Below are 16,534 nucleotides of genomic sequence, written 5' to 3' on the forward strand. Positions count from 1 at the left end.
GAAATTTGTCCACATTTTTCCACCACCTTCCACTATGGACCTTCTCTGCCTGGGAACAGCCCAGCCAGGCCAGCTGGAGAGGCTGGGCTGCCATAGATTGATGGGAGCACCACAGGACGGGGTTGCTGGGGGGAGAGGGTGGGGAGGGGGCAGTGGGAGAATGCACCGTGAAAGGCCTCTGGCTGCCCAGCGGCCAGCCGGAGACACCAGGGGCCCAGGACTGGCCAGGGGAGGGGAGGGGCAGCCTTCCCCATCCTTTCGCCCTAGGAGAGGAAGAGGGGCCTGTGGCCTACTGGATAGCAGGGCTGGCCCCAGGCACAACGTGAAGGTCAGGAAATCCTTCCTTCCCTGCCCCCAGAGGAATCAGATGATCTCAGGCTGTCCTGCAGCCTACACTGTACCCCTAACTTAGAATCCCAGTCCCTCCTGGAGCTCCTTGCTATCCCCATCGATCCATCATTCTTTCATCGAAAAATAGGCTTTTATTGAAAGCCCTACCGTGTGCCAGGAACTGTACTGGGCTCTGGAGTGTAAAGTAATGAGCAAATCAGATACAGCCAATGCCCGCTTCTCAGGGTTATTCTTAAAGATCCAGGAGGATCTCTGGGCTTTAGGGATGGTGGAAATGGGCTCAGAGAGGGGTTTAGACTTGTCAAAGGTCACACAGCAAGTTGGAGGCAACGTCAGGCTTCCAATCCAGGTTTCCAACCATCCATAAGCTCCCCGGGGACCTTCCTCTGGACAAGGTAATAGTCCCTTCATCTGGCCAGGGCACTGGGGGCCTGATCCAGTTTAGGGACCATTCTGCGGTGACTATTTGCATCTTAATGTAGAATTGCTGGAGGTAACAATAGGTTGGAGAAGTCACTCAAGCTGATGGCTTTGGTGTTGGTCTGCAGAGGGAAAGTCTGTCCATTGGGTCTGTTTCCCAGGCAAAGCTCTTTGTTCCTGAGGAGGGAGGCTGGCCTCCATTAAAGCAATTCACCTGCTGGCAGGGAAGTTCTTGCTTGCTTTTCCAAGGATCCTACTTGGCTTTCCCGTCTCTGCCCTGGGGCACGAGCCACAGCACTGCCCACCTCTGAGGCAGTGGTTCTCTTTAAAAGGGGCAAGCATCTGAGATGCCTGCTTGTTTCTGCCGTGGCCGACACTAAATACTGTAGCTTTTATCAGTCTGGGGGTGCCTGGGAGGTGCCTAGTAAATACCTGTGGGGGCACGTGCGTCTCCGTGCACCTTGATATGCAGCATAATGTTAGGTTTTGGAGTTTTCTGGGAGACCTATTTAAAGAAAGCTGGGGGTGGGGATAGATAGCAGTTGGATGGATAGAAATGACTCCTGAAGGAAAAGAAATCAGCACAGAATCCTGAGAGAGAATCCATAATTTGGGGGAAACTCGATTCAGTTCTTACTGTGGTCTTGACAAGGTCCATAGTTTTTTTGTTAAACCAGTGGATACCTATTAGAGACCATCACTAAGAACCTTCTGGAATGATGGGTACCACAGAACTGTTACCCAGGGCAGGGTCATGCCCAGTTATAATAGGGAAGTATAGTTTCCATCCTCAAGAAACTCCCAGTCTGACTGTTGAAAGCACAGTTTCTACCCTAGGGGTGGGGTCCAGTTCCCACACTCCAGGAATTCAAATAAACCTTTTTCAAACTGGATAATAAGGTGTATTTGGTAAACAGAACATGTGCATCAGAAGTTAGATGTCAGTCCCCAGCAGCAGCTGATGCCACAGGGGTTCAAGGCGAGCTCTCAGGGTGTGGCAGTCACGGAGAGCTTCGTAGCCTAGTGGACTCCGCGTGCAGGTTTAAGGATGGGGGAAATAGGAAGTAGTTTGGAGAATCATCCAGGCTGTGGCAAAGGTCAAAGGCCTGGAAGTGGCCTGCAGGGCGAGGCACATTTGAGCCAGTGCAGGATGACCCTGAATGCCAGGCTCACAAGTGTCACCTTGATGGTTAAGAGCCTGCCTCTGGCGCCAGCTGCCTAGGTTTAACTGTTCCTCTGCCATTGAGTTTGTTAACCCCTTTGAGCCTCAGTTTCCTCATCTGTAAAATGGGGCAAATGGTAACACTCTCTGCTTAGAGTATAGTGGTGCAGTGAAGGCGCCTGGTAAGCTCAAAACACATCAGTGGCTACTTTTGTCTTTTCTCCTGTGGCCTGGATGCCCAGTCTCACCGTAGGAGACCTTCTGGGATCACAGAGCCCAGTCTTCAGGGTACAGTGAGCCCCAGATTGAAGCCCTTCCTCAGGACTGAGCCTGGAGGTAGAGGTTCAGTGGATGAGGGAAGCAGGGGCCAGGGGTCCTGAAGCCATTTTCCATCTCCGCCTCCTTTGATGACTTTCCGCCTGGCTACAGCCGCTGTGCCTCCCAGGGCTCCAGCCCTGAGGAGGGGTAAGGAGCACGGGGAGGAAGAGAAGGAGGGTCGGGGCAGGCTTGGCTTCTCAGGTATATGGTCCTTTCACTGAGGCTTTGTGGGCTGCTGACGGGTGGCCCGGCTGCCCTTTTCCTTACCACCAGCAGGGCAGCTTCATCTGGCCTCAGGGACCCCAGCTGCTGCTATTTCCCCTTCGCTGGGTTTCAGTCCTCGCCCCAGGCCTCCCCTGGCCTAGCTTCTTGAGGGCCTGTGTCCCTCTTTGGCCTCTTAGTGCCTGCCAGGACATGTGTCCCAGCTGTGTCACTTACCTGAGACCTGCCCCATCTGTGGGCACCATCTGCATCTGGGATGGCTTCCCCTGGGGAGAGACGGTAGGTGGGGCTCTGTGGGCATGGCTGTGTTTGTGCAACCCTCCCCACCATAGGAGAATAAGGAAGGGATGAGAAAGGGGTATTCATTCATTCAGTCATTTGTTCATTCATTCATTCACACATGCATGCATTCATTTCTTGCCTTTGCATTTTGTGCCAGGAAAATGTGCTTGTCTCTGGGGGATACAGAAGCAAGTTAAGTTCTCATTGTATGCAGGCACCAATAATAATAACAGCAATAATAATAATAGCTAACGTATACAGAGCACTTCCTCTGTACCTGGCACTGTTTATAAGCCCTTGCCTCGTAACAATTCACTTAATCTTTGTACATGATGACTCTATAAGGTTGGCGCTGTTCTTTTTCTCATTTTACAGATGAAATTGTAGCTCAGAGGAGTGTAGTAACTTTCCTGAGTTAGGGGAGTAGACTGTGGTTAAATGTATCAGAGACACCCCTTAGTATTTCTCGAGGCTCCCATTTATGTAGCCACACCCCATCCTGCAGAATAGGCAGATGGCAGTTCATATTGCTGGTGGGTGGGAGTAGAAATGGAGATTTCAAGAGGACAAGTAACATGTTCAAGGTCATACAGCAGGTCACGGACTGAGCCCAGAGTGCCAGCTCCCCACCTGCCAGGCTTCTGTCTGCGTGAGAGGTGCACCTGGGTCTGGGCATCATAGCTGGCTGCTCAGTCAGGTACCAGTAACCCTCTCAGAGGTCAGCCTCCAGTTTCCTCTCTTCCCTTCCCCTTGGGCTCCCAGCACTGTCCCTATTTTAGAAATGGAGGCAATGAGGCTCAGGAGTTAAACACCACATCTAGCATATATAACTCATGGAAGACAGAACCAGAATTCAAACCTCGGTCTTTTCAAGACTCCATGCTGCTCTCCCCATCCCCAACCCAGTCAGTGCCTCAGTGGCTGCCCGGGCCACACAGGCAGAACCCAGGTAGCAAGCTGACATAGTGAGCTCTGCTGTCTGCCTGGCACCGAGCATTGTTCTTTCTGTCATTAAATGAGTTTGGTGGGTAAATGACTGAAACAGCCCCATGAAGAAGTAAAGGAAAACTGGTGATTATTTTCCAGACTGTCTTAAAGTTACAGGCATTGTGTAAAAGGGGAGGGTGAGCTGAGTTCCTCCTACAGTGGGCTTACTCCTGTCTTCAAGGCACCTGCATGAAATGTCCTACCTTCTCCCCACCCCTAATCCATAGCTGACGTCCCCTTGCAGAACTTCACATTTGCTGCATGTAACCAGCAGGTTAGAGAGCCCTAGTTGGAAGGGCCCTCGTGACAGCTTCAGTTTCAGGACTTGCCTTAAGGCAGGGGAGCGTTAGTTTTGAACTCTCTGCATCTAGACAGTTCCAGTCCTCTACAGACCCTCTCTCCTCATCCACATGTGACCTGTGCTTGTCCATGATTCAGTGCAGAAAGAGCTCTGGATCCGTCATGAGAAAACACAGCTCTGAATTCTGGAAATGCAACTATACAGTACCATTGCAAGCAGTACTACTTCCTTCTTCCTAGATATGCCCCTTTCTGGCAGGAATGTATAAAGAGTGCCCTCTAGTGCCGGAGAACAGTACTGTGCTATTGCTGAGAAGCCACATCAGACATCATGCCACATGGGCCCCGTGTTTTGTAATGCAAATTACCTATACCTTTGGTTCAGAGTTTAAAGAAAAAAAAAAGAAAGGCAGCCTGGCGGGGTTAGAACAGGACTTCCTGGAGAAGTTTTGTCCAGTTTAGGTTGGGACTGAAGTGAGAGTCCCACCTTGGCTTTCTAATGACACTCTGCCCTGAGTTGGGAGGGCAAAGCTGGGCCCGTTGACTCATCTTGGTCGCTGAGCAATAGCACAGATTTAGGGTCAGACAGAACTTATTTGGATCCCGTCTCGGCAGGGCCTCCTGACCCCCAGGGAGGCCTCCAAAGAGCAGGACTGAAATGAATAGATAGTAGACAGTTTTGCTGAGTCTCATTAATAAGGTCACAGAGGCGGGGACCTCAGGCCCAGATGGAAGAAGGTGCCTCAGAGAAGGCTTCTTGGATGGAAGAGGTGATCCCAGGCGGGGCCAGAAAGGTTGAGGATAATGGAAGCTCACATTTACTGAGCACTTTTTCATGTACCTTAATATACTCATTCATTCAACAAATACTCGGGTGTCCACTTTGTGCCAAGCACTGGCAATTGTGCTATGAACAAAAAGGATGAGAACACCCACCCTTGTGGAGCTCTAGGGATGGCCAGGACTTTGAGGGGCAGACAATAAAATATTTAGTATATCTGATGGTGATATGTGTGGTGGAAAAGTGCAAAGCAAGGCAAGTGGGTGGGGAGTCTAATATTATACCTATCTTACATGTATGGAATCCACAGAACTGGGGCAAAGTGCCTCAGGAGTCTGTGCTCTTAAATGCCCTGCTCTACACGTTGGCCTGACCAGATGAAACTGGAGGCCAAGAGGGACACAGGAGGGGCCCCAGGCGGAAGGTACAGTCCATGCAGAGGCCTACAGTGGCTAGAGCCCAGGGAGAAATGCCAGCAGAAGGGTGTGGGGCTTCAGAGCTCACAGGGATTCTGAATCTCCCCACTTCGGTGCTGGGCTGGTTGAAGGGAGAGACAGGGGTACTAAGGACCAGTGCCAGGTCTCAGGTCTGGGCACATGGGTGGTGCATCCAAGAGAAGTTCGGGCAGAGGAAGTGGACAGAAGGGGTCACTTTCAGGAAGGTTTAACTTGGGGAGTGAGCCCCGCCTCCCTGTTTGATCCCCCATTCCCTGCCCTTTTGTGCAGCCGGCTCCCGCCGACATTACCACGGAGCCTCACGCACCACGCACTGGTTACAGCTGAGCAGTTCGCTTCGAGGGGCCGGGAGGACTCCCGCCTTGGCCCGGCTCCCTGGACCCCCAGCTGAGCTGTAAATGACTTTTCCATTTTCCAAGACCTGCGCCCAAGCCTGTTTGGTATTCAGAGACGCCCGGCCCACACTCGCCAGCTCTCTGCTCTGCCCGAATTACTTGATTAAAACGCATATCAACTATTATGTGATTCGTTTCTCTGCCGCAGCTCAGAGCTGGGCCTATGTTAAACTGTAATAAAGGCTGGGTTGGGAGACAGCAGGGAGGGGGTAGCTCAGAACAGGGGTGGAGGGTGTCTCTGAGTCGGAGGAGCTGAGAGAAGGACCCCACGCATCTGTTGGCTTCCCCAGATCTAGGAGGACAGGATTTGGAGATGAGTCAGCTCCTTCCTGCCTGCTCAGAGGTCAGTAGGTCCAGAAATTGTGACCATCTCATTGCAAGGCTCTTCCCCTGGCAAAGGGAGAGTAAGGAAAGTTTGGCGGTGGGGCTGGAGAATAAGCCACCTTCATTTTCATGATCAGAACTGTAATTCTCCAACACCCTGGACTTCAGGTAGCAAAGTTGCCTCTCACTGGGCTGGAAGTCCTGAGTCCTGGGTTTTCTGTCCAGCCTTACTGCCCCAGGACTCCACTAAACATCTGTAAAACGGGGCAGACTGCCTGCTTGACCCCCCAGGGTTATCGGGAGAGACACTGCTGGAACAATGGATGGGCTTGTAGACTGGAGAGTGCTGTGTGTGCATCGGTATAGGGCGATGATCATTTCAGCACGTGAGAGCTCAAAAGGAACTTCATAAGTGTTTTGCCAAGCCCTGTTCATCTAAGAATTCTTGACTGGGCATCTTCTGTGTGCCAGGCACAGTCTCTGCTGCATTCAGGATCTCCTGGTCCGGTGGGACCGAGAGATTCACAAACAGGGAAGTTGGGTGTCCCCTGATAAGCTTTGAGAGCCCAGAGGATGGGCCTGACTCCAGCCTGCGTGGGCCCGGGGAAGCCTTGCTGAGGGAGGCCGCCTGTGAGTCAGGTTCTGCTGGATGAGGAGTGAGCCCTGTGAGAGGGCGTGAGGCCTTCCCAGCAGAGGAAGCTCAAGTGCAAAGGCATGGAGGTGTGAGGCAGCCCGGATGCATCATTTAAGGGGGCCGAGAGCGGGACAGGGAACTGCGTGGAGTGGCGGGTGAGTGTGAGCCTGTGGGCAGGGCCCCTGGGGACGGAGCCTCACTGGGGTGGCTGAGGCCTCCCGAGTGGGCGGCCCTGAGAGCTGGCAGGCTTGGGAGGAGGGGGCAGGGCTGGGTCAGGGTCAGCGATGGCGAGAGCAGCCCCCCAGCGATTTTCTACCTTCCTCTATCACCCTGGCCTGGGCTGGACTGTGCAGTGAGCTCATTCCTGCCCACCTGGAAGCTTTGACAAACCAAATTGCTCCTGTCACCCCTCTTGTCTGTCATTCTGTCCTCAGGCTGCCCTCTGTCTCTTTCAAGTCTTTAGCTGTCTTTGTGTTTTACTCCTGTCCTGACTTCAATTCACCTGGAAGCACTGTACCCTCCATCAGACTGGGAAATGCCCAGGACAGGGGTACGTCGTCCAGCAGATCGGGAGCCTCCTAGGACAGAGGCTCCTACTGCCCCATAAGACCGGGACGGCCCCGCGTGAGGCTGTGTTTCTTCCTCGCTCTGTATCGGGCTCCCCACATACCTACGCAGAGACAGGATCCGTGAGCCCGGAGAGAGGCCCCCTCACCTACCTCTCTCTCAGGGCATCTCTAGACCAGCACCAATGCCGTCTCACCCGCCTTGGGACCTTTCCATTCTCACAGCTGCCCGGAAGCAGGAGGCCAGGAGCTGCCGCTGGCCAGGAAGCTGCTCCCCCACCACCCACACGAGATCCTGCTTTTGTTTAATGAACGTGCTTGCACGTCCACTGTCCCCTCATGTCCCCGCCCTCATGCTGCTCGGGCTTCGCCAGGAGGCAGCCAGCTTTCAGCACGTGGAGGACTCAGCCCCAGCCAGCAGGGCCTCTCTGGGGCCAAGTCCACTCAATCCTGTTGGTTAAGTTGACTCTGAGGCTGAGGGGTTCCCAGAGCAGGTGGGGGGGGGCATCACTAGGGAAACCAAAGTGAGGGTGATGGTGGCATCACGGAGCTGTGTGAGTCCCCTCTCACGTGCTGCTTCGGTCCTGCACCCCCTTCCCTTTTCCGTTGCCTTCGTCATCTTCCTGCGTGTGCCCTTTGCAAGTTCCAAATTGCTCCTATGCTCTTCACTGCATTCCATTCTCATAGCGGCCCAGCGAGGCATGCAGGGATGTATCATTATCTTGTCATTGACTCGTCACTGACTTGTCTAAGGCCACAAAGTGGGGGAGAGACAGAGCCCAGAACCAGGCGTCAGGCCACCCAGACCAGGTCTCTTGACTAAACCAGAGCTGCCTGAGAGGGTCCCCAAACTCCCTCCCCATCTTTCTCCAGGAATGACTGTGGGCTTGCTGGCTGTGTGGACTCCATTAACTTGCTAACCCTCTCTGAGCCTTGTTTTCCCTATTTGTGAAAGAGCCAATAGCTTCACAGACCTGTCATGAGGTTGGCACAGGGCAGAGTGGCACAGACCCAAAAGGATCTCTTCCTCTAGTCTGGGCTGGGTGGGGAGGCAAGAGATCTTTGTCAGGGGCCTGATGTTACTAATAGACTGTACTCCAGGTCTCCCAGCTAGTGGGACAAAACCTTGTGCTCCTCACTTAGCATCCAGAGCATTGTTATAGCAACTGCCAACCTCCTACGGGATCATTCCACATCTTTTCAAACAAGAGAGGCCTCTGCCTGCCCCAGTCTGGGCTTCGGTCTGAGCACCTCTCTGGGCCCACAGAATTCCCAGATCTGTGCTGAATAAGGAGCGGGAAGCACAGACGAGGGAGGAAAAGAGGAAATATAATTCCATGATGAGTCTAGAAAGCTGTGAATAATTTGGAGGGCAAGGGCATGGATGGACACGTATGGGGCGTACGTGGACACCAAAGATGGACAAGATCCCATATCTGAAGCTCTCTGAACTTTATTTGTTAACTGCATTCATGATTTTGGTTGCAGCCCAATAGCCTGTCCTATTATTTCCTTAATATTTTACTTCATACAAAAGCACCTTAAAAAACTAACTTCAAGGAACCTAATGCTCTTATAAATGGATGATGAGTATCACATCCTATAAATGGATGGGAATCACAAAAATATCACAAAAAACGATTATTAGATTCTACCCAGAAACTTGTGTACAGAAAGCTCTGACTTGAGGTCTGCCCTCTCCTTGTTGAAAAGGGAGACCAGCGGTGTTAATACACGCTATTCCTGTCCTGTGTGGCAGCCACCAGCCACGTGTGGCTGTGTAAGTTTGAATTAAAATGAAATAACATGAACAACTCAGTCCTTCAGTTGCAATGGGCACATATCAGGTGCTCAGTACCACATGTAGCTGATATACCATATTGAACCATGCAGATCTAGAACATTCCCATCATCACAGAAAGTTCTATTGGACAACACTGCTTTAGAACCGAACTGAGGTTTAATCAAACTAGGGTTTTTCCCCAGGACAGAGCTGTGTCTTTGCCTTAGCCTGAGCCACAGCCCTGAGGACAGTCTCTGCCATAGGCTCCACTGCCAGCAACCGTGATCCCCATCTCACTCAGGTTCTGTCTGAGCTCGAGGGTCCCCAGTGGAGGGCAGAGCCTGGTGCCCCATGCCCCATCTGCAGGCTGGCCGCCCTGCCTGCCTGCCAATCCCTGCTTCCTCCTCTTGATGCCCCAAGAGCTTGCTCTTCTCGTCACCATCAGAATATTGAGGTTATGCAGTGAGTTTCAGGACGTGAGCCCTTGGGATTAGTTGTATTTGGCTCTGATCCCCAGATGTGCTGGTGAAGACACTCCAGGATACCAGCTGTGCCCACCATGGCTTCCTATCAAGGAAAGGGAGCTGGGCAGCCAGGAAGGGCAGAGGAGTGGGTGGATCAAACCCCAGGTGTCTGCCTGGACGGATGAGGTAGGCCATGATGGAGGGAGGTCTTACTTTTCATTGGTTCCCTTGTTGTGTGGCATCATCACGGATAGCCTGGCAGTGGCCAATAAAAAGGGATGACCACCCTATAGCCCGGTAGGTGCGGTGGTGGGAAGGGACCTGGGGCAGAGGGCATTGCCCAAGACAGGATGACCTCCCAGCAATGGATACAGCCCTATGATACCATTACCTATCATGCCTTTGACCCACCAGGCCTTTGCATGTGCTCTTCCCATGGCCTGACATGCCTTTCCTTTCACCTCCACTTGACATCTAAGAGGCTGTATTAGGTGGTTTTGGGGGGAGGGGGAGGTGTGGAAGGTTGTCCCCTATGGGAGGGGCTTAGACCTATTCATGTAACAGACATTTGAAGCCATTGAGTAAGAACAGGGGTGGGAACAGGACAGCAGGGTCCAGGCACAGATGTGGACACTTCCTGAGGGACTTTGGGCACTTCCTGGTGCCTCCCTGTGATTCAGTTTCTCCCCTCCGTATGGGTGTGAGCACATGATCTCTGAGGTTCTTCCAGCTTGACTCAGACCTAGTCCTCTGAGCACAGAGTACTCGCCCACACATGGCACATATAGATGCTCCATCAGGGCTCTGATGAATGAATGAATGAATGAATGACAAAGCAGAAGTGCTTCCAGGAATACCAAAGATGGATATAGAAAGGTAGGGAGAGGTGGAGATGGGAAGGTGGGAAGAGAGAGAAATGAAGGCAAAGGAAGAAAGAGGGAGAAAGCAGGATGTGGGGGAAGGAAGATAATCTATGCGTCCTCTCTTCCCTCTGCCTTGGTTTCCTCTTCTCACTGGCACCCCCACTATGAGCCCCACTGGCCCCGCAGGGACTGCTGAAGGTGTGGTTTCAGAGCCCTGGCTGGGGGACTCCTTGCGAGCATCCCCTCTGCTGGATCAGAGATGGTAAGAGGCACAGGATTGATGGGGATGGGGAACCAGTTCAGTCTTCAGGATGTCTTCAGCCCTTACTACCAAGGAGCTTGATCAAGACCTTCCTGCAGGCATCCCTGGCCTGAATCTGGGACAGAAGCAGATTCCTGACCTATAGCCCCATCCAGAGCTGGGAATGACCTGGCTCCAGACTCCTGGTCTCTCTCTGCACAGAGAGCAAAGCCTTCGCCCACCCGCAAGCTCCAGGGTGGAAGTTAAGGGATTATAGGAATGGGGCCATGGCCACAACCAAGGTCATCAAATAAGGTCTCCTCTTCCAGCCTGGAAGGTTACTCAGAGATCCTGGAACATCCCGGGAAAGGCCTTTGTGTGGAACTAAAGTAGTCCAAACCCTGCATGTGATAAATGGGGAAGCTGAGGCCCAAGATGGGAAGGTAGCCTTCCTAGGGTCGTAGTTTGGGGCATTTAGGGGCAGAGCTAGGTCTGGAACCTAAGCTTCCTAACTGCCAGCCCTGAGTATATACATTTGCTCTCTTCCTCCCGTCCTTCTTGCCTTCTTCCTTTCCAGGTGTTGCGCTGTTTTCCCAAAATGCAATAGTGTCATTGTTCAAATGTCATTTAAATCATTTTTTAAATGTTTGAATTATTGTCATTTAAAAAATACTGAACTGTAAACAAGTGTGAAGAAGAAAACAAAAGTTCTATCACCCTGAAGGTTAAGATTTGTTAATCTTTTGAGTGTAGTGTTCCATTAATATGTCATGCATGCTTTTTCCAAAAGTGGGATTTATTTTTGTACAGTGGTTTGTACCTTTTTCTTAAAGTCAGGTTTATTGAGGCTTACCAAATACACAGTAAGATTCTCCCCTTTTGAGGGAATATGGTTCTAGGAATTTTGAATGTATTTAATCATGAAACCGCCTCCTGAATCTTATATCATGGACATCCTTTCATGTCAGCAGAAATAACGTAAATGCCCAACTATAGGGGATTTTTAAAATAAAAGGAATAATTGCGCCATAAAGTATTTAGCCAATCCCCTAGGGCTAAGCATGGAGGCTGCATCCCACCCTTCACTGATAAACAGTGCTGTGGGGAGCACCCTTCTCCTTGTGCTGAGGGGCCATCTGATCCTCGGTGAGGTGATGGGTCTGAGGGTGGGCACAAAGCACCCCTCTGTCTCACTAGGACCCCAACTTCTCCTCCCTCTCGCTGGCTGTAGGGAACCGGCTGGACGAGGGCTCAGATGTGGAGTCAGAACCCGACCTCCCTCTGAAGCGCAAGCAGCGCCGCAGCCGGACCACGTTCACGGCCGAGCAGCTGGAGGAGCTGGAGAAGGCCTTTGAGAGGACGCACTACCCGGACATCTACACCCGCGAGGAGCTGGCGCAGAGGACCAAGCTGACCGAGGCGCGCGTCCAGGTGCGGAGGAGCCTCGGCGTCCGCGCTGGGGGCGTGTCGCAGACTTCTGGACTGAGAAGGTGGGGCGGCCAGGGGTCGAGACCTTAGTGAGCCCCAGAGAGTTCTGCAGCAGGTGCTCCGGGGACCTGTAACCGCAAGGAATGCCACCAGCACTTGATGCAGAGTGAGTGGGCAGTCGACTGATTGGTGGGCAGCCCCAAGGAAGCCAGGCTCTGCAGGATTACATTCATCCCTCCCGGCAACAAGTGCTTCCGGAAAAAGAAGGAGAGGGGAGAAGAAAAGGATGAAGAAGGAAGGAAATGGGAGAGAGAAGGAACAGATGAGAGGGAGAGAGGAAGGAAGGGCATTGGTTCAGCTGGAAGAGAGGGCTCGGGGAGTATAAAAATCTTCAAAGCTCTGATGAGAGAAGGAAGTGGGTAGGAGGAAAATGTCTGAGAGGCCTAGTCTTCTAAGTTGGGTAATGAGTTTCCCGTTATGGGAAGCATGCAAGCAGACTGGGTAGGGCACGTGCCTGGTAGGTTAGAAGCATCAGAAGGAGGATGGGCAGACCTCACACCCCCCCTCCACGCCCTCAGGTGAGTGGTTCCTGATCAGGGGGGCAGGGGGAGGGGGAGCAGAGAAAGAGCAGCCCCTGCCTGGGTTTGTGGGCTGCCCCCATTGCCAGCTGGCCTGCGGTGGGGAAAAGGGGCTGCCTGCTCTCCCCAGACTGAGCTCAGATTCCCTGAGAGCAGAGAGGGTCTTTGGGGGCCTAGCTGGGAAGGGCTCGGGCTGGGCAGGAGTGGGGGAGGAAAAGGTCGTGATGAGTAATAGCTCCCGTGGGGATGCATTCCTGGCCTGTCTTCTCCAGGAGCCAGGGAGGCAGGTCCGCGGGAGGGGCCGCCCCAAACTGCTCACCAGGGGCACTTCCATCCGAGGGGAACCAGCCTCTGCTGGGCGCCCACCTGTGCCAGCCACGGCACTCGGGGTGTCTAACACATGACCCGGTGGGACCTCAGACCACCTTGTCAGGCCAGTGTGGTCCCCAAGCCACAGATGCAGAAACTGAGGCTCAGAGAAGCAACATGCCGAGAGTCACAGAGCTCCGTGGGGGCTGAGCTGGGCCTGGAACTAGGGCAGGCGGATGCCAAAGCCCAGGTTCTTTTGATCCGGGAGAAGAATAGAGCTTGGGATTTGAAAGCAATAGGGAAAGTTCTAGAAGCAAATTGGCATTTAAGCACTCCAGGAACCAACCTCCCTCCCTCTGCCCTCCTCACCCCCACTCCCAGAGTAGGGGGTCCCTGGCTGCCTTTGAGGGAGACCCCAAGGGGCAGGGGGCGGGCGGCAGCCGCCAGCTCAGCTCATGCCCTGCCCTCCTGTCCCGTGATATCCGAGCCTGCCCAGCCCTGAGCCCCCTCCCCCGCTGACCCTCCTGCAGCTGTTCCCCTGGGCACATTCCTGGGTGCTTTCTCATTCCCATGTCTGGCGGCCACGGCTGCTTCCCACCACTTTGAAGCCTGGCTGCTCCTTGTAAAACTTCCTGGCTGTCAGGACAGGGCTTTTATTGGCCCAGGGGACCCAGAAACAGGTGTCACTCAAGGTCCGAGGAGGGAGGGGGGCTGGGAACAGGGAGAGCCGCCGGGGCCCAGGCAAACCCGCAGTGAGGGGGCCCAGGCAGACCTCCTCCAGGGGGTGGTCTCCCCTGTTGCACTTTGGGCTCCTCCAGGACAGAGCTGGGCCTCCCCCTCCTCAACTTAGTCTAAGCATTTAGCCTGATCCCAGTGGAGGAAGAATCAGTGTGTGTTGAGTTTTTGGAGAATGAACAACGGCTGATCAAAAACATCAAGACAGGAATAATGGAACATTTGCCCTGGAGAAGAGGGGACTTGGAAGACGCAGCTGCTCCGAGAGGCCCAGAGGGTAGGACCAGGGTGAAGAGGGAATGTCCCAAGTCCCGTAGAAAGGTCTGCAGGGACAAAAGCACAGGATGGGAGCCGCAGGCCTGGGTTCCCATCAGACCCTGCTTCTGATAAGTTGTGTCACGTTCCTTTCCTGGGACTTAATTTCTCATCTCTAAATGAAGGGATTGAACTAAGTGCCCACTGAAGCTCCTTATTAAGGCTCCATGAGCCTTGCTTATTGACCATCAGAGCGGCCTTGGGTGGTGATGAGATCGCCGCTACAGAAAGCATTCGAGAAAAAGTGCTGTGTCCGGGAGACCAGAGACCCTGGTGAGAGCCTCCTGCTGCGGGCAGTGGGGCGGGGGCCTCAGAGCCCCCCTGAGCGGGCTTAGAGTTTATGGCCCTACACTTTTGAGGCCTGGATCTCTGATTCTAAGAGTCCGTGGTTCTGGGATTTTGCAATCTGATGCCATCTCATCTCAGCGGCCCTGGGAGATGGTGGGATAGTGGAGTGCTTCAAAATGGGCCCAGAGCCAGATGCCCAAGTGTGAATCCCAGCTCCATCGCTTAGCCCTTCTGCCCTCAGTTTCCTCATCTGCAAAATGGGTATGACAATAATGGGATCTACCTCAGTCTGAAGATTAAATGATGACATGTAAAAAAAAATCCTTAAAATTAGGAAGTTCCTGGCACATAGAAGTGCCATATGTGGGGGCTGTTGTTATTAAAACTCCACCTGTTCTTGGTGGTTCTGATTCTGGCCACCCTTGAAACTCCAGGTTCATTCATTTGACACTCATTTATTGAACACCTACTGTGCGCTAGACACTATTCTAGACACTGGGGCTTCAGCAGACAGACAGAATCTCTGCTGTCTTGGAGCAGGTGTTGGAATAAACAAGGAAGTATATGTCAGACGGGGTTCTAGTAATACAAATGTGTTACCTCCCTCTGATTCCCCCTCCAGTCCTGCTTTTGAGGCCTACAGGGTGTTAGATGGCACCCCTGTTGTTTAGCAGAGACACCCCTGTCTCGCTTCCAGAAAGCCTGAGCCGCCAAAAAGGGTAGGGCAGGGTGTGTTAGGCAGGAGGACACATTCTAGAAACAGGCCATCCTGAATAGGAACCCATTTTGGAGGCACTAGAGGGACTTGTTAATTAGCACCTTCCACTGAATCTTTTCATAACACTAGATAATATTTATAGTATATTTTTTATGTACCAGGCATGATGCTCTACTTCACATACTTTATCATCCTCACCATAATCCTAGGAGGCAGGTATGATTCGTCTCTCCATTTCCAGATGAAGCCTGAGATTTTAGCTAAGGGAAGTAATTTCCTAAAGACACAGCTAATAGGCCACAGTGTTGGGGCTTGAACCCAAGTCTGTCATGTTCTTTTCCTCGGTATCCCACTGAGAGGAGGGCCAGGAGAAATACTCAACTCAATAAACAGAGACTTCCTAAGGGGTCCTGCTCCCAGTGCTAGGTGTTGAGGGAAGGGTCGGAAATGAATAATAAGACTCAGCCTCTGTTTTTGAAGAACTCAGCCCTGATCAGGGATTCTGGGTGGGGTCCTGGGGCCACCGCTGTCCCTCAGGGACCCTCCTTTTCTCACCTGTACATGGGCAGCGTGAGCTAGATGCTGACTGACAGCTCTCCCACCTCCACCCACAGAGGGTTTCCAGCAGAGTATAACAGTTGTAGGTGTGGATCTAAGCCCTATACCTGTGTTAACTCACTTGAGGTCCAGAAACACCCAGGAGCTATTGTTAGCCATTGTGCTATTATTAGTCACAAAGAAACAAGAGAGAGATCCTGCTCATCTCTCTGTCTTAGCACCTTGCTTGGCATAGAGCAAAGCCCCAGTAAAGGTCTGAGATGAGCGGGAGGGAAGGACGGAAGGAGGGAAGGGGAAGAGTAGGAGGAGGAAGAATGCTCCCAACCTTATTTAGTGCTCTATTTGGGGGAAAAACCCACACCTACAGACCAGCCAACTCTAAGTCACTCCCCAACCATCTTTAAGATTTTTCACCACATTTGCATATCATCCATATTGTTAAAATTTATTCTTTAATAAAATCGATAAATTTGAAAACAAAAGTATATATTGCACTCATGAAAGGCTGGCAATTGGAGCTGCACCTGCAAGAGACAGCGAGGCGACAGGTGAAGCCCAGCAGGAAACCCCACCTGCAAGGGCGTCCTCTCTGCGCGGAAGGGGAAACCAGCCGGGGTTAGAAGAAGCCACCAAGGACGCACGCGCCCCAGGCTGAGACCTTGCCTTGCCCCTGCCCAGCGGGCCTGGAGAACATCTGTGTGAAGGGGTTCAGAGCTACTTAACATGGGTCGCTCTCCATCTGAATGTCTCCCCACCACAGAGTGGTAGGAGGCCCAGCCTTTGGGAAACACTGAATTCAAACGAAAACACCTCCCACACCCTCGGAGCAGGGAATAAGGAGATGGCTGCCCAGTCCTCCCAGTTCAGAAGCACCTCAGTTTGCCTGGCGGCCTCCTTCCCACCCAGGACACCCCTGGGGAAGCCCTCAGTGCCCGGGGGACATGGACAGAAGCCAGAACTTTAATTATATTTGGGAGCCAGTTTTCACTCCTGATCTGGCTGCCTCGCCTTCTTTCCTTGTGAGTCCTAAATGGGTCACAGCCACTCTCCTGTTCCT

The 16,534-nt window shown here is 52.7% G+C and overlaps 1 protein-coding gene across 3 annotated transcripts in view; it reads left to right on the forward strand.

Moving 5' to 3' along the window:
• PAX7 (paired box 7) overlaps positions 1-16,534 on the forward strand; it is a 97,762-nt gene that overhangs the window by 39,966 nt on the left and 41,262 nt on the right. For all 3 annotated transcript variants that reach the window (XM_057499791.1, XM_036914449.2, XM_057499792.1), the window contains exon 5: positions 11,780-11,979. In XM_057499791.1, the coding sequence (XP_057355774.1) occupies positions 11,780-11,979 (200 nt within the window). The remainder of the gene's footprint in view (positions 1-11,779; positions 11,980-16,534) is intronic.

The sequence above is a fragment of the Manis pentadactyla genome, chromosome 4 (genome assembly GCF_030020395.1).
Source record: "Manis pentadactyla isolate mManPen7 chromosome 4, mManPen7.hap1, whole genome shotgun sequence".
NCBI lineage: Eukaryota > Metazoa > Chordata > Mammalia > Pholidota > Manidae > Manis > Manis pentadactyla.